This window comes from Podarcis gaigeae (assembly GCF_964106915.1).
Source record: "Podarcis gaigeae genome assembly, chromosome: 3".
NCBI classification, from domain to species: Eukaryota; Metazoa; Chordata; class Lepidosauria; order Squamata; family Lacertidae; genus Podarcis; species Podarcis gaigeae.
In genome coordinates, this window is record NC_139680.1 from 31285010 (window position 1) to 31303661 (window position 18652).

The 18652-nt window shown below is 42.8% G+C and overlaps 1 protein-coding gene across 3 annotated transcripts in view; it reads right to left on the minus strand.

The window, feature by feature from the left end:
* Positions 1-18652, minus strand: part of NBAS (NBAS subunit of NRZ tethering complex) — a 176408-nt gene that overhangs the window by 118306 nt on the left and 39450 nt on the right. For all 3 annotated transcript variants that reach the window (XR_014561897.1, XM_083729673.1, XM_083729672.1), the window contains exons 16-21: positions 17935-18060; positions 16031-16182; positions 14886-15023; positions 13868-13946; positions 12134-12238; positions 10418-10554 (exon numbers count right to left, since the gene is read on the minus strand). Coding sequence is in view for 2 of the 3 variants with exons in the window: in XM_083729673.1 (XP_083585799.1) it covers positions 10418-10554; positions 12134-12238; positions 13868-13946; positions 14886-15023; positions 16031-16182; positions 17935-18060 (737 nt within the window). In the remaining variant the exon portion in view is untranslated. The remainder of the gene's footprint in view (positions 1-10417; positions 10555-12133; positions 12239-13867; positions 13947-14885; positions 15024-16030; positions 16183-17934; positions 18061-18652) is intronic.

Genomic DNA, 18652 nt, shown 5'->3' on the forward strand with positions numbered 1-18652 from the left:
AGCGCAGGAGTTTCTAATATTAAGTAACCCTTCTGACAAAACCAGAGCAGTTTGTCTTGGTTAACAGGAAGCTCAGCATATTCCTACCCACCCGTGACACAAATCAATAGCAAACTGGGGTGGTTGTGGGGGAAGGAAAAGCCACAATCAATTGAACAGGATAGGATTCTAGCCACAAAGCTTTAGAATTTCTGTTTACTTGGACAAATATGTAAAACTAAGCAGAAGAATTCTCTGTTTGTGGTTAATTTCCAGCAAGCCCATTTCAAACTGTGGTTTCTGAAGCTGGCTTGCTGGATATAGCGTTAACCACAGTTCCTAAATCTGGATGAGATGGTTAACAAAAAGAAAGAAGTCCAAACTCTCCCCAGCCACACAGGAGGAAGAGTGTGAGCCTAAAGCTTGCTGCAGCGCGTCCACATGATGCTAAAAGCATGCTAAACAATGGTTTAGTGTGGCATGCAAATTCAGAACCTGTCTTCCAAAACGCCTAGGTCATTTTCAAGAGAAATATCAGGCATGTGCAAGTACCTGGGCCATTCCATAACATTTGGTTTCGGGCCTTTTTCCAGTCGGCTCTAAGGTTAATGCATTATTTAACTCAACTGAAAATAAAAATTACCTATTTCCTTTCATTTTTACAAAAAAAAGCAGAGACTTGCAGCTGTCAACTTTGGCAGCTACTTTCCAAAAAGCCCTGCTGTGCAAAACTTTCAAGGCAGGCCCTTTCCGCTTTCAGGGAAAGATATATACAAAAGCAAATATACAGCCAAATGTGGCATTTAAGAAGAAAGGCATCTTTTAATTATAGGGCTGAAGCACTGAACACTTAGAACACCAATGGAGTGGGGGAGTAACAAACACACTCAGCTGAACAGAATGGGATTCTGGTCACAGGATTTATAATTTCATTTCATTTGCATAGACGGGTAAATTTCTATACTGGCCACATTTACACATAACCCTAAGCTGAAGCATGGCTAGGGCAAAAATGCTGGATCCCAGGAATGAGATTGTAGCTTCTAATTGGACTTAACAGAACCAAGTCACTGTAAAGATAAAAAGATATAAAAATGTAAAAGAGTGGCTTGCGATATCCATCTCCATTGGATTTCATGCAGATTTAACAAAGCAAACACTATTAGGACTGAGATGAAGGCAGTGGAGGCTGGTCTATTTGGCGAACTAGGGCAATGCCCCACCAAGCTGCTTTGATTCCCCCAACCCCAGCTGCCCTACTTACAACCTTGGCATGGCCTTGGCTATCCCTTGTAGAACCCAGCAGGAGGAGGGTGGGGACAATTCCAGAATTAGTTGGCCCCACCTGTCATCTGTTCGATATCCTGCATTCCACCCAATCGGCACCAGCCGCCATTGGACAAAACATGAAATGGTTCAGCCTAAGAGGAAAATCTGATAAAGTTTCACTGAAGACAAAGGACCACGTGCATGGATTTCTGCTTTAAAGTAGCGCTCCTTCCTTTTTTTTCTTTTTTTACTGCAGCCATAATATGCTCTTCAGCAAAGTTACAGCTGTTAAGGGAGTCGTTTATTTGAATTTCCTGACTTTGGTGATACTAATATGTTGACTATAGCACAGCAATATTGTAGTCTAATGCATTACAAACAAAAACAGGAAATTGCAAGGCTTTGGCTATGTGCATTTATAATGCTGGGGAAGGCCATTATTTTCCAGACGGATTACCTCTTAAATTCAAATGGCAATGATTCTCACAATAAACCAAGACTTCCAACTGTCTAATTTTAAAGGAAAATTGAAAAAAAGAATGTCTCTCCTGTCTATGCAGCTAAACATACACCAATTTTGCCAGCAGATACATAGACAGACAGACAGACAGACAGACAGACAGACAGACAATCATCTAACAAAACAAATTTAAATCCTCATAGCAAAATGTTTCAAATTCTGCCTTCATTAATTGTTCTGATAAAAATGAAGCCATTTCCGTGGTGACAGGTACAGAGCTTTGAGGATAGAGGCTCAAAGTTCTATATCCACCACCTCAGAAACAGCACCATTTTTATCACAGCAACTGAAGGCGGAAGCCGAATCATTTTGCTATAATAATTTAAAATTTCTGTTTTGTTAGTCATGGTAATAAATTTATGCTTTCAGTGATCAGCTGCATCCCACCAAGATTGAAAACAAACTTGTCTGAAGTTGATGCTTTCATTATTCTGTCTCCTCGTGTCTGTGTGCATTTAGAGGAGGGAAGGGAGAAGGGAGAAGAGGGAGGGGGAGATAAAGAGTTTTAGGGGGAAGGAAGAAATATCGCCATTTAGCTAGATAACAAATTCTGCCTTCTGGCAATGCCAAATAGCTCACAAATATGACTATTATCAGGATGAAAGTGAAAAGGGAGAGAAGGTGACAACAGTCTGACAGCCAAGAATATAGCTGGACGAGATGTTTCTGGAAATATAGGCTGACCCTGAACTCACATTAAGAGGAAAATACATTTTCAAAATGTTAGTGCTTCATCCACTGTCGGCCCTTTTTTCCTGTCCTCCCACTCTCACCTTTGTGATTCTGCCGTGCTGCTCTGTATTATCAGGAAGAAACTTGTCCTCTGTCAAACCTCCTCGTAAAACACATTCTTTAAAGGTACTTTCGCCAAACTGGCAAAAACCTCCAGAAATTTTGGGCTACAACTCCCATCAGCCCCAGCCAGCAGTGGTTGGAGGTGATGAGTAGGGCTTGCTAACCTTTTTTGAACCAGTGGACACATTTCAAACTTTGCTGGGGCCACCAGTCACAAAATCGTTGGATATTTCCTCTCTCTGTATGAGAATCATTTGTTCCAGAAACAAGGAAGAAGTTTCAGGAAGCAGTAGAAGGCTGAGATTGTGTTGTCTATGCAAGGACGTTTTCTGTGGGAACTGGTTTTTGGACATGCACAGTGTGACAGGAAGTACCAATAACGGTTCTGTGAAACTCGTTGTAACTTGTTGTGAGTCTCTTGCTTGTGCCTTGCTATTAGAGAAGCAGAGAGAGAGACTTGGACTCTTGTTGGACTCTAGCATGCCTTGACCATGGCAGCAGTGAATGTCTGTATATATTTGCTACCAATTTGCTTTTATGCCTGTCAAGTAAACTTCTATACTTGACTGAATCTTTATGGTGTCCATGAGTGTCTATTGCCTACTGTGTGTACCTTCAACCCCGAAGACACTTCCAAAGAAGGAGCTGTGTTGAGATGTAACTCTGCTGAGTATGGATCGTGCACACATGATCAGCAAAAGTGATGCCGGACCCAATCCTTCTAAATCATCCATCAGAGGTTGATGGATTGATCCAACAAAAATGGCTGCAATGGCGCCTGCCATAATACAAAATGGCTGGCATGGAAAGCGCAACCAACATATAATCAGAGAGACAACCACCCCTAACAGCTTTATGCTTACCATAGCAAGCCAGCAATGTTCAGCTGGTCCTGACTGCAAAGGTAACACAATATTGATTCCACATACATGCTGATGCTGTCTAATAACAACAGTACCAGGAAAAATATACAAGTTAGCCACATCAAACTCGCTCTCATCGTTTAGAAGGTACCTGCACACTTTACTCCATGCAAAAATCACCATTGTAGGAAAAAATGTGAAGCCAGCCAATGCCTCTACATATCTCCATCCTTATTTCAGACATTGTGATATCGCAGTATACTGTGATGTTTAGCTAGTGATATATCACAATGTTGAAACCCAGATATCGCCCAGCATTAGGCTGGAGACTGACTTTTCGTTGGGTTTTATTCAATGATTTGCAAGCAAAAGGCAGCTTTAAAACCATCTCAAAGGAATGCCACACAGGTGTGGCTGAAATGAGGAATTGTCTAAATTCAAACAGAGGGTTTTTGTGCTGCAATGTCCGCAAATTCTCCTCTCCCACTACAACCCCATAAGAGTTCTGTAGGTCGCCCCGATCCTCCAGAGAGATTTTTAGGGTGAAATGCAAAAACTGCGGGTGTTGGGGGGAAGGAAGTGGAAACATGCAGCTGAGCAAGTTGCCTTCTGCTTGGCAATATTGAATATATAGCAGGAGCACTTCACCACCACAGATCAAAGTTTGGGGGTGGCGTCATTAAAAGAAAATGCAGTAAAAGAGAGAACAAAACTGCCACCGAAGTACAAAGCCAAGTGTGTTTTATCTCTGGTGCTACTTTAAAAGCTTCAGAGGAGCAAACCACACATTCATGAGTTAGATTTTGATTAGGTTGTCTAATCGGCTTTTCACTTTTATAGGGAAAAAAGGAAATCACATTATGCGTTTCGCAAGAGTGACAAAGCCGGATGTAGCGCTGTAATCTTATTTCTCTATCCACTACGCAGCACACCAGTGCTCTCACATGTGACAATCCTGTCTGCGAGATCTAAAAATACGCTGTTAAAAAGTCCCATAAACTTACTTTAAAAGACTCCAACACAATAGAAGGAAGAAGCTATCATGGCCTGAATTAGGTAATATAAAATCTAATAAAAATCCTATAATTTAGACTAGCAAATGCCATTTTCCCCAGAAGGTTAATAATCCTTTAAAGTGTGTTACCTTTTAAAGACTTCACATTTTTTTGAGGAACTGAGCAAGGAAGTGAGTAGGGGAATAAAGGTTTGGAAGTCAGGGTTTTATTTTGAGCTATCAAATGCAATAGAATTATAACACATTCTATCTACACCAGCAAATGCAATAGAATTATAACACATTCTATCTACACCAGATATATCATTATGAGTGCATTCTTCTGGTTTAAGAAAGACAGACTGCTTAAGACAGCGTCTAAACTTAGAGCGAATCTAAAAAATCATTTTTGTCTTTTTCATTCATTCTGAGTTTTGCTCTCAGTTACGAAAATGTGAACTGTTGTTTTCAAGGAACTTCCCGAACTAGTTTGTTAAGGCCTATTTAGAGACTCTATGGCCCCAAACAAAAAAATATCAAAATTTTCAAGGGAGCAAGGGGAGGAAACCAGTGGGATTTCATAAAATAAAATAAAAAGAGGGGACAAATACATAGCAAAGAACACAGATTAAGCTGTGAAAGCAGTTTTGGCTCAGCTCCTTTGTGAACAGTAGGGATGGTTGGGTTTGTGCCAATTCTGGACGTGTTCATTCATAAGTCCACATGGCGTGAACTAGGTCCATTCAACATTAAAATGAAGAAGAAATGAAGTCTTCCTCCATCCTTGTTCCCAGGTACTCTCACCTAGAGCTGTGCTCATTACCTTATTTTAACATTACAAGACAGCCAAGAATTTCTCCCTCTTTTTTTTGCTTGAGGAAGATGCAGCAGCTGTAGGCCATTCAAAGCAGTGGATGACTCTCTTCTCCAACCTATCCTCTTTCACGCCTGACCAATAGGATCTCATTGCCATTAAGCCCTGAACTGAAACCGCCTTGAAACCTCCGGGTATAGGGAGGTATAAAAACACAATTAAAAAAAACTGGGATGGGATGGGGCGGTGAGGTCCCCCTATTCCAAACACCAATCATATCTCTGCCAACAACAACTCGTATTACACCATGTACCTCCTTGCCCCATGGGAAAACTTAAGAATACTCACTTTTCCAAATGCTTATAGGCTTTCCTCAACCCAAGATTTTTGCCCTCTGTTACAGCAAGTAGAGTAGTGTGGCGTTTCCATCTTGGCTTAGCTGAACTCTTATTTATACTGCTGGTGGGTTCTGCAAAACCACTAAACAGTAATGCTTTTATGGGGGGGAGCAGTGTCCAAAAAGTACACAAATCAAGATAACTGAGCAGTTATCACCATTCTCAAGAGGTTCCCAAACCCATAAGAAGTTCCTTCGCTCCTTTTGGAGGAAGGATGGGACAAAATACACAGAAGCCTCTTTCTCAGTGAGAAGAGTACATTTATTTTTCATACAAAAGGTCTTGGGTTCCAGGTAGGGTCAGGAAAATGTCCTGTCTGAGAACCTTAAATCCCACCTCCAATCAATGTAGACTAAGAATGGAGAACCTGTGGTCTTCTAGATGTTGATGACCTCCAGCCAACATGGCCCATGATCAGAGATTATGGGAGTTGTAGTAAAACAACATTTGGGAGGCCACAGTTTATCCATCCACAATATTGCAAATACTAAGCTAGGTGGACTAAGGCATGGGTAGGCAAACTAAGGCCCGGGGGCCGAATCCGGCCCAATCGCCTTCTCAATCCGGCCCGTGGACAGTCTGGGAATCAGCGTGTTTTTACATGAGTAGAATGTGTCCTTTTATTTAAAATGCATCTCTGGGTTATTTTTGAGGCACAGGAATTCGCTCATTTTTATTTATTTATTTCAAAATATAGTCCGGCCCCCCACAAGGTCTGAGGGACAGTGGACCGGCCCCCTGCTGGAAAAGTTTGCTGACCCCTGGACTAAGAGCTTGACTCAGTATCAAGCAGTTTCTTATGTTCCTATGCCATAGCCAATGCGGTGTCCTCTAGGTGTTGTTGGACTACAAAGCCTATAGTCTCTGACCACTGACCATACTGGCTGGGGCTGACAGGAGTTGCAGATGAACAGCAACTGCAGGGCAGCACCACGACAGCTATCTCAGTCCTATAGATAGATAGATAGATAGATAGATAGATAGATGATAGATAGATAGATATAGATGATATAGATGATATAGATATAGATATAGACACACACACACACATATACGTGTAACTAAAGATGTATGGGATGCATGAAGTGCTCCCAAACCTTTAAAAAAACACAGAGCAGCCCCTGCTTGTATAGAACCATGAACACACTTAAGAGTCCCATGGTGTTTTCGGCTGCGTCTCCTGCCTTTTAGTTTAGGTTCCAGGAAATGTTATCTACCCAACAAGTCATTTGCTTTCAGTGGAACACATTGTACTAATAAAATAATTAGGCACTGCCAGGTGTTGAATTTGGGACTACTGAACCAGGTCACATTGAGAGGTGACCCTTCTCATTAGAGATATCTCCCATAGCTACTGTTGTGTAGTCTGATAGTGCATTATGCTTTCGTGTCAGACACCGCAAGAATATTAGTTCTTCGCACTAATCTACAATTAGAAGTGGCCCATGCAATAACAAGCCTTCTTTCAACCAAACTGTGCTAATGCAGCCTTAATCTTTTTTCTTTTTTTTTTTAAGAGAATGGAAGTTGGAAGGGAATCACTTTGGGGAATCTACAAGTATCACATTAGTGTTGCACCTCCGGATCATGATGGATACCAAATTGTGACAGGTGGAACAATAAGGCCAATAAGTGCATTATTCCACCAAAGGAACCCCAAAAGCAGACAAAAACTACCATCTCAGAAGTCTATTGAGGAAGGGCTGTAATCTAGCAGTTGAGAACATGCTCTGCAAGCAGCAAATCCCGGTTCCTGGTTTCAGAAAACCCTTGAGCCCCTCTGCCAGTCTAGTCAATGCCAAATGAGATGGGCTAATGGCCTGATTTGGTCTGAATCAGACTCCTACAGCCCATTTGTCTGGTTCAGACACATACAGTGGTACCTTGGTTTAAGAACAGCTTAGTTTATGAACAACTTGGATTAAGAACGCTGCAAACCCGGAAGAAGGTGTTTTGGTTTGTGAACTTTGCCTTGGAAGCAGAACATGTTTGGTTTCCTGTTGAGTGTGTTCCATTTGTAAACCCCCGCTGCTATGGGAAAGCACGCCTTGGTTTAAGAACACACTTCTGGAATGGATTAAGTTCGTAAACCAAGGTACCACTGTACTTGGAAGACAACAGGCTTTGCATGGTGAAGTAGGGGGCCATGCCTTGTTCCCTCAAGGAAGAAGGAAGTGAATGAACAAGTCATTTGGGTGGAGCTGCTACATCACACACTTTCGTAAGAAAGGGGAGGACACCATGCCTGCTCCTTTAGCCACTCCCCAGCATAGTAGCTGAAGCAGGCCACCTTCATGAGAACATGTAGTTCTTCACACTGTGCATAATTAATTAATGCAATTGTCTTCCACAAGATATAGCTTAGAGGTGTAGAAGTATATTATGGCTACTAGTCAGAATGGCTGAGAGAAGCCCAAGGTCCAGAGCCACAATATGACTCTGCTTGTGGCCAGTTGCTTGCTTGAAAGCAGCAAGGAATATGGTTGTTGCTTTTTTGTGCCCAGGCCTTCCTGGAAGCATGTGGTTCGCTACTTTGGGATGCTGGCGTAGATGGACCTCTGATGCGATCCAGAAAGGCTCTTCTTTTAATAACTGAATGCATAGCTGGAAATGTTTCTGAAGGTACTCCTTCAGCAACTCAGCATAGCTAAACAAGGAAGTCGTTTTTCAGATTAGAAATCTGCTTTCTTGATAAACTGCAACAATGGTGCAGCAGAAACTTCAGAGACCTGGGCTGGTCTTTCACAAACCCCCTCCTTAAATTTCTAGACCACCTGCCCAACAGTCCTAGGCTGCCTGTACGTTTTCATCCTTCACAGAACTCCCAATGAACCATCAAAGAATTTTCACCTTCCATTTAAAGAAGGCAGAAACTCTTGTGGGGAAAATGATCTCAGAAGAAGGAACATTTCTAAATTGTTGCTATAATATGGTTGGAAACACAGAAATAACTCTAAATAATTAGCTTGGATGGGGGAAGGATTGCTTGTTGCCATAACAGTCTTTCCTCTGGTGGGATCTTTGCCAATATTAAGCCAACTTTAATTAGAGACGCACTCCAAGAGCTCTTGCCTTCCTTGGCTCCGTTTCAACCAATTCAAGCATGTTAAGCCTGTTCAGCACTTTAAATCCTTCAGCGTAATGCATGAAATGCTTTCACAGCACTGGATAACCTTTAAGGGCATAGCCATCCCTTGACTGGCAGGTGTTTTAATCCATCCTAGGGTGGCTGACTCTTGAATCAGCTACTGCAGCTATTATGAAAACCTCTGCCTACTGATTTCCACTTATCAAACCTATGTTTTCCTGCGTTTTTCGTCTAGTCAGTTGACAACCCTTACTCACTTTCCCTAGGATTGCTTCACCGACCAAACAAAATGCAAATTAAAGGCAGGTGCTTATGTAACACATGATAATTTAGGGCTTGCTTAGATAAAAGGCCCTCATCTTAGAAGACAAGCTTCCTAGTCTATGCTCTGTCACTCTCATGGGGGAATCATCTGAGGCTGAGGAGTGGAAAAGGAAAGGGCAGTGTTTTTCTTTCACATCCCTGAACAGCACCCACCTTCTGACAGGTGACTGCTGTTTCTCATTATAGCCTGGCCATAAATACTTCCAGGTCAGACCTTTGCCTGAGCTACAGTCAGACACTGGCCTTTTCGTGTAGCTCCAAACAGGAGACTTCAACCTCCCTGGGACAATCAGTGCATTTGCAAACTGGATCAGTCACTGTGGGCACCACACATAACAACCAAGCGCACACCACAATCTATTCTATTAGCGACAAGAGAATGTTTCTTTCAAATCTAATTTCAGCAGGAGATGAACACAAAAAAGGCCTTTGTAGACTCATAGGTGGCTATGGCACAAAGCAGAAAGTACTATAATTCAGCTTCAATACAAAAGCTACCAAGGTTGGAAGGGTGTTTTTTCATTTAAAAGATGCAGAACTACAAGAGGACTTCACATTTGCCTCATAACCATTTTTAAAAGAATAAGAATATCACATTTAGTGATAAGGCAGAAATCTTTGCAATCTATTCAGTTCTGATTCTCACACTTCCAGGAATGTGTGTCAAGTCTACTACTATTAACTAATATGTCGAACAGGAAACAGCTTCAGATAAAAAGATAGGGTAATTATAGATCATTTCATGGAAGGAATTCTGTAAATTCTTGAGTTACCTGGGAGTAAGCCTGGAACTCGACAGTGGCTGAACTTATGAATACACAATAACCTTAACTTCTGAGGATAGCATTTTGCTATAAATATTGCAAAGGAATATTTCAGACTGTACAGTGGTACCTCGGGTTAAGAACTTAATTCATTCTGGAGGTCTGTTCTTAACCTAAAACTGTTCTTAACCTGAAGCACCACTTTAGCTAATGGGGCCTCCTGCTGCCGCCACACCGCCGGAGCACAATTTCTGTTCTCATCCTGAAGCAAAGTTCTTAACCCGAGGTACTATTTCTGGGTTAGCGGAGTCTGTAACCTGAAGCGTATGTAACCTGAAGTGCATGTAACCTGAGGTACCACTGTATGTTATTAAGAGAAGGGGTTGAGGTAAGGAGCATGAAGTCATGAGACTGCTGTCCAATTCCGTGAGATAGCAACAAACAGGGCATGTTTGGCTGAAAATATATTCATCGGGCTTCCCTCTCTCTTCTCAGCTGCATACGCAGCTTTTAGTATAACTTTTAAAATAAGGAATACTAATTGTTGTTTTCAATATTAAATAAATAAAGGTGCAGCTTTGCATTGATATTCAGCACATGCACACTTACCAAGCTTCAGGTAGCAAAAAGGAATATTCATGTGGAGAGGTGGTCTCTGGAAAATTAGAGAGAATTGCCAGCCGATGCGGAAGGAGGTCTGACCCATGGTATGTGAACAAAATCTCCAGGGCTCTTACATTGCTTTCCTGCACCAATAATTCAGTTTTAATATTCATGAGACAGCTTATGGACCAGTCTGTTTAAGAAGTATCCACACACACACCTCAAATTATGGGAGATGGCATAATTCTCATATAAAAAACCCACAGGCCAGAGTATTAGCTATCCATTCCCTTCTGCCCTGATCATTTTCTTGTGCTGTTCAGAAACTAAACATATTTCATGAATGCTCTGAAAGAAAAAAAAATATCCCATTGGTTGTTTTATTGGACTAAGGACACAGCCACCGTATAGTGGCTGAGGACAGGAAATTTACCAATGTCGAGGGAGGAAGCATTGCTTTTTTGGGGGAGGGGGGATTACAGGAAAAGACAGCAACCGAGTGGACTGAGCGGGAAATCTAGGACAGATGAAAAGAAAACAAACAGCTGGGACAGGGGCAGCCAGACTGCCAGAATGAGGGGAAAGCAGGAGTAGGGTAAATACAAAAGGGACTTAATTTTTTTTACTCCCAAAGGCAAGAAGAGAAGACTGGATAAATGAAGATAAAGAAGGAGACACAAGAAAACACCAATGAAGCGTTCAAAAAAAAAAACCAGAGAGCAGCTACTCCAGAGGTATCCATCTCAGAAAAGGACAGGAAATGGACTGTGGCCAATAGCAATGAAGCAACCGCTACTTCTTCAGTTTTGGTGAATTCCCTTTCCTCAGCCACTTGATGACAGATGTCTCCCACTTGGTTCCCTCGCTGCAAGAAGCCAAGTTACAGGGAACCAAGCAGAAGGCCTTCCCGGTAGTGGCACCCACCCTGTGGAACGCCCTCCCACCAGATGTCAAAGAGAAAAACAACTACTAGACTTTTAGAAGACATCTGAAGGCAGCCCTCTTTAGGGAAGTTTTTAATGTTTCATAGACTACTGTATTTTAATATTCTGTTGGAAGCCGCCCAGAGTGTCTGGGGAAACCCAGCCAGATGGGCGGGGTATAAATAAATAAATAATAATAATAATAATAATAATAATAATAATAATAATAATTTGATGGCCTTTCATCCAATGAATATATCCTTTACTCAAAGGTGGGCAGGGGGAATAATCCCAATCCTTGCTCCAAAGTGTTGTGTTCCGAGTCAGTCCTACTGCATCAGTTGATGGCACTGGGCCCAACAGCTGGACACAATAACTATGCCAGTTCCATGCTAGTGTAGCCTGAGCTGGCTTTTTCCAGCCCCCCCCCCCAGCAGCAGGGCTGCGGATATAGCTCCACTTGGTGCCCAGCTAAGACCGGATTGCTTTGCCCATTACCTAAAGAGTCTCATATATTACCACAGGCGACAGGTATGGGTGCAAATGGCCTCACTGACAACTTTCCCATATTTCTTCAGACATGACATCTGTCGCCTGGGATAAAACTGTGGGAATAGTAACCTAAAGAGGCCCTATAATTCCCTCTCATCAGAGATAAACTATAAATACCTCTATTAATTATGGTGTGTCCTAAATGCAACCCATTTTTTTTCTATTGTATAAATAGAAAGGCAAGTCACATCTCAAAATTTTGCTTTATGCAAAATACTTTATGAGCAAGCTGTGAAATAATTTATACCCGAGCATATGTTCTTGCAGAAAGAACAATATTCTGATTCCGGAACTTCTTGAAGAACTCTGCATCATATCTCTGTTCGGCAACGTGTTGCCCACCAAGAATTTCCTGAAGGAAAAATCATTGGAAACATTTTACAAGGCTGATTGGTTCCTCAACAGAACACGACACAGTGAACTTCCCGAAACTTTGTTGGCACATGTGGTCCTCTGGAAAGCGAGAAAGATTTACTAGAAACAGGAGGGGAACACTGGGCTTGGGTTGGAGGAGAGCTGCAGGCTCCCATTATACAGTGGTGCCCTGCAAGACGAATGCCTTGCTAAACGAAAAACCCGCAAGACGAAAGGGTTTTCCGATTTTTTAGCGGCTTCGCAAGACGAATTTCCCTATGGGCTTGCTTCGCAAGACAAAAGCCCATAGGGAAATCTCCGGGGACAGCGGGGAAGCGCAGCGCGCCTTCTCCTCTGTTCCCGGACCTGTCCTAAGGCTTGCGGTGGGAGGTCCGGGAACAGAGGACAAGGCGCGAAGGGCTTCTCCTCTGTTCCCGGGGCTTGCGGTGGGAGGAGGGTTTTTCCTCCCCACCGCCAACATTCAGAAGGCTGTTCTGAAGGCTGGCGGTGGGAAGAAAAGCCCTTCTCCCCCGCCAGCCTTCAGAAGAGTTCCCGCCTAGGCTGCGGATAGCAGCCTGCTGCCCCGCGCGAGGGGCAGACATTCACCGCTTGGGGAGCCCTGCAGGGGAAGTCCTGCAGGGCTCCCCAAGCTGCGAATGTCTGCCCCGCGCGAGGGGCGCTCTGCTTAAGAGCGCCCCTCGCGCGGGGCAGCAGGCTGCTATCCGCAGCTTGGAGAGCCCTCTGGACCTCTTCTGAAGGCTGGCGGGGGGCAAAAGTCTTTGTCCCCCCTGCCTGCCTTCCCAGGGGCTTTTAAATCGCCCCAGGACAGCGGAGAATTCATCCGCTGTCCCGGGGCGATTTTAAAATGCTGGCGGGCGGCAGCGAAGGCTTTGCTGCCGCCTGCCAGCATTTTAAGATCACCCCGGGACAGCGGAGAAGTCTCTGCTGTCCCGGGAAGGCAGGCGGGGGGAAGCAAAGACTCCCCCCCCCCCCCGGCCTTCAGAAGAGGTTGGGGGACAGACTGTCCCCGGACCTGGTCTGAAGGCGGTTTCCATAGGAACGCATTGATTGATTTTCAATGCATTCCTATGAGAAACCGTGCTTCGCAAGACAAAAAACTCGCAAGATGAAAAGACTTGCGGAACGAATTAATTTCGTCTTGCGAGGCACCACTGTACATGCCCCTACCCTCTGCTGGTTATCTGCGATTTTAACAACACAAAGGTTGACTGTCCTGCTGCACTCTTAAGCAATGATGCAGTGGTCTGCGCAACTGGGTGCACCACAGGCCGGTAAGTTGGTTGCATATTTTCACTACAGCTTTCACACTAAAAACATAAGGACGCGCTAAAACCATAAGGACAGGTTTTAAATACCAGGGCCTTAAGTATAGTTTGCTAGGAGAAAGAAGACAGGATGGGGAGGAGAGAGACAGAATGTGCTGCAATGCAAATTAAGCGACATAACGTATGAGAAGAACATGTTGGAGTGCAATAATGGTCTTGCTTACCTCGTTATTTATAACCACTGAAAATCAGAGCTGAAAGCTAAACTATCAGAGTGAAAGGTCCTGAAGGCGCTATATAGTGAGTTGTATATAACAAATGCAATCCACAATTTTCCAAACCTCGTATGTTGCTAGCCGATCCAAATACGTTAGCAGTTTCAATCTGCTCCGGCAAAGTTCTTTTTGTTCCAATGTTAACCTGTTTTAAAAGGGAGGGGGGAGAGAGAAAGCCAATATATAAAGAAATACAGAATCGGCAGCCCTGAGTATTTGGGGTTGGTTTTTTGGGGGGGGTGTACAATGCTGGCCACATGACCCGGAAGCTGTACGCTGGCTCCCTAGGCCAATAAAGCGAGATGAGCGCTGCAACCCCAGAGTCGGCCACGACCGGACCTAATGGTTAGGGGTCCCTTTACCTTTACTACCTTAGAGAGCAACAAAGTTTTTTACGGTTTTATACAAGCAAACCCCTACTTGTAAAAAAATAAAACTTGATCATTTACTGTGGAAGCACCTACAATTTGAAACTCCCTGCAGGTACTTCCACTGTACTCTTTTTGTTGCCTGGTAAAAACATAATTGTTTGGCCAAGTCTGTGAATTTTAACTTTTCGTATCCTTTGATGCATTGCACATTTTTCCTGATCTTACTGTTTCAACTCTCTGTAAATTGCTTTGAGGTTTTTCACCATCAAGCGATGGATAAATTTTATGATGAATGAATGTACATACAATGCATTCAGATTCAATTGGTTCAGAGATGCCCTCAAAGGCATAAGCAGGAATGCACACAGAGTTGTGTATTCATATGTCAGTATCGTCTGTCTGCACTGCCATGACTTGCCAATGGATGTGAATACAGACACTCATCTGAATCCAGAGCAACCAGCTGCAATAAGGGCTGGATCAGGCCCCTTGCCTGCATGAAGTTAGAGCTGCATAGTGGAATCCTTCTCCAAATTTTAAATGTGAATGGGAAATTCAGAAAGCTGAGCTATTTTCAAAATACACTGCCAATTAAAAAATTATAGTTGATCCAATTAGAAGTGAAATGTGTTTTAAAATATCCTCTTTTTGGGGGGATTTTTGCATATATAAACCTAGCAATATAGCAAAAGGACACCCAGCCTGACATTTACTTGGAGAAGTTTACTGATTGAAGAAGTTCTTGATGCTTCATGGCTTCTCGCTCCTTCCTACTCTCTGCTTCTTCCTCTGGAGTTAAAAACTCTTCAAAAAGCAGTTCATCAATGTCCACATCACCTGGCAAGATAAACCTAGGAGGAGAACGAAAATCAATGAATGGGGAACTGGTTATTTGATCAAGAAAAGTTTGGGGTTTTTTAAAGAGCTTTCTATCTTCTAGATTACAATTGATTTTTTTTATATATTAAAAAATAAATAAATCCTGAAATAGCACCCAACTAAAAAAAGGACAGCTCTCACAAGTCAAAATGTACAAGTCTTTTCATCCCTTCAAAACAAGCAAGCAAAAGGAAACATCTACAAATATGAAACATCCCCCCAAAAAAGTATGAAAGGAAAAAAGAATTTGTGGCGTTTGTGAATGCGAACTTAGCTATGACAGTCAGGCCTGCACCCCTAGCGATTCTGTTCCCAATTTTATCAGATCTAAGAAGATTTAGAGATGCTGGGAGAGGCTCGTGTATGCACCGTAAAATAACTAGTATGACCTTCTCTCATCATTAAGACTTGACCCGTGGCACATGGATCAAGAGCAGCCAGATTTAGTTTAAAAGCTCCATGAAGTCCCTGTGGCATTTACTTAGATTCCAAAGAGAGTGTCCCTATGGAATTTTTCACACTTAGAATGGTACTTCTGGGAGGGGGGGTGGAATTGTTTTGCATTCATCCAACTTTTCCCCCAACCTATCCATTTACTAATTTGGAAGTTTACAGGTTTGTAAAGAAACAGACAGACAGACATACATGCCAACCTTGTTTTCACAGGAGATTCTGGCATGCAAAAAAAGGGGAAGTTTCGTTTAATTGATTTTATAATGAATGATTTTAAAGTGTTCTGTTGTGTTGTACTGTTGTACTGTTTTATTGTTGTTAGCCGCCCTGAGCCCGGCTTCGGCTGGGGAGGGCGGGATATGAATATTATTATTATTATTATTATTATTATTATTATTATTATCCATCACAGTTTATCGTTTAATAAAACAATAATTTAATAAACAATAAGCAACCATTGTTACGCTCTTTGCTGAATCTGGTTAGCGACCCAAGTGAGCAGAGCTGACCATCTGCTTCCACAAACCTGCCGCCATCTTCTCCTTTCCCGATGGCTATGAGCGCCTCCAGGTCTGTTCCTTTTAAGCCGTATTGCAACAACTCTTTAGCAGCATCCACATTCTCAGGAACTCTTTCCAAGCACTCATGAAGGACCCAAGAACGCTTATTGATTTTGCTCTTACGCCACCAAAAAAAACAACCCGAGGGGGGGGGGAGACACAAATGATTCATTAGCGTAGACTGATAGCAAGGGTGTATACGATCATGAGAGCACACTGAATAAGGCAGCTTTCTGTGCTTAACAGATACAAACTCTTCAGTCTGTCTAGCTGAATATAATCTTCAATGACTGACAACAGCTCTCTGGGTTTTCAGAGAGGGGTCTTACCTAACCCTACACACCAGGGTTCAAACCTGGGATTTTCTACATTCAAAGTATTTGCTCTACCATTTAGCCCTTCCTGCAGATGTCTCACCAGTGTTTCCCAAACTTGGGTCTCCAGCTGTTTTCAGACTACAATTCCCATCATCCCTGACCACTGGTCTTGTTGCTAGGGATGATGGGAGTTATAGTCCAAAAACAGCTGGAGACCCACGTTTGGGAAAAGCTGTGTTACACTAACAATTAACTTTTTTTACCTCCCACTCACCCCTAATTTTGATTTGGAGATCAAATCAACTGGACTACAGAGAACACATCAGTCAACATTTATAAAGGATGATATTATATTATTATTATTATTATTATTATTATTATTATTATTTCTTAAATTTGTATACTGAATTTCATCTGTAGATTCCACGGCAGCTAACAACATAAAACTACAGTGGTACCTCGGGTTAAGTACTTAATTCGTTCCGGAGGTCCGTTCTTAACCTGAAACTGTTCTTAACCTGAGGTTAATAACTTTAGTAATGGGGCCTCCTGCTGCTACCGCGACCCCAGAGCACGATTTCTGTTCTCATCCTGAAGCAAAGTTCTTAACCCAAGGTACTATTTCTGGGTTAGCGAAGTCTGTAACCTGAAGTGTCTGTAACCCGAGGTACCACTGTACAATATAAAACCCACCAAAAAGCCATAATAAAAATAAGAACAAAAACAAATAATCCCCCTTCCCACAACACATTTAAAAGGACATTGGATGTCAGTCAGCCCAAGGCCTGGTTGAATAGGAACGTTTTCACCAGGCGCCTAACGGTGTCTAATGAAGGTGCCAGGCGAACCTCCCTGGGGAGAACATTTCACAAATGGGGAGCCACTGCAGAATAGGCCCATTCTCGTGTTTCCACCCTTCAGACTTCTTGTAGAGGAGGCACATGAAGAAGGGCCTCTGAATCCAGTGAAGGCAGATCAGGAGACTACCCAATGGGCATCAATAGGCATTCAATAGGTCTTTTCTGAGTATGACTAATGTTGCAAATTACAAAATAAAAATAAAAATGCTTAACCCTGTTTATTTTGCATAGTAAAGAATTGGTTGGGGTTTTTTTTCAAATCCAGTTTTAGACCCAATAAGAGAACACTGGAAATTTCACGTGCTTTGTAAAAGCATGGCGGCCTACAGATGCTTTGGGCTGGAACACACATGAGCCCTGAAGTCATTTGGTGGAATTCATAGTCGAGTTATTATGAACATTACACCTGCACAAGCACGGACGCTTGTCAGACGGAACAATTGTCCCTCACTCTCCATCCCCTCCACTGTCCCGGGGGAATCGCACAACCCTTCAGAGTCAATTTTGCTGTTGCGGGTTGGGGCACACGGCTGGGGGAGGGTGAAGTCCTGTTGCACAAGTGGAGGTTTCCGCTGACAAAGGCATGTTAGGTGAATCCCACCCAATGAGCATTGTAGTCCAAAACATCTGCAGTGCAGGGCATGATCTTCAGAAAGGCTAACATAAAAACTACCTTCCCCTAAGAGAACATACCAGATAATCCTGAATAGAAGCAATGCTAACAGCCGATTTCCTCCACTGCCTCTGATAAACAAGGTCAGAATCAAGGTCGTATGTTTGAGCCAGCGACAAAGCTTCTCCGTATTCTTCATTATCAATCTACAAACAAAGCATAATGAAATCAAAGCAATCGCTGCGGGCTCCATTACAACTTTCTATAAGAAAAGCAGCATGTACAACAGGTTTAGCATTATTCAGAGAATCAGGAAGATCATTTCCCAACCCAGAATACCCTTTTGCCAGTCAAAAACAATTGTGCAGTGTCTGATTCACTAGACAATGGGTTTCATCACAATCCACATATAGCAGGTGCCCGTGACCCTTCATTTTACACAGCAGTCTCAAATCAAAGGCTGCACAATCTTAACAGGAAGGGTTTCATTTCATCCAGGAACAATATAATATGCTTCAAATGCTCAGGGGAAGAAATGTGAGATCCCCATAGCAGAAATTGCATCTTGAGGAAAAAGCATTTGCAACAAACGAGTAACACCTGCACATTTATTGATTGGGAAGGAAAAAATGCCCAAGGAACTATGCTGCTTCAGCATCATGACTAGAAAATACCTCCAGCTTTTCACTGTATGTTATTAAAGGTAAAGGTAAAGGGACCGCTGACCGTTAGCTCCAGTCGTGACTGACTGGGGTTGCGGCGCTCATCTCGCTTTATTGGCCGAGGGAGCCGGCGTAC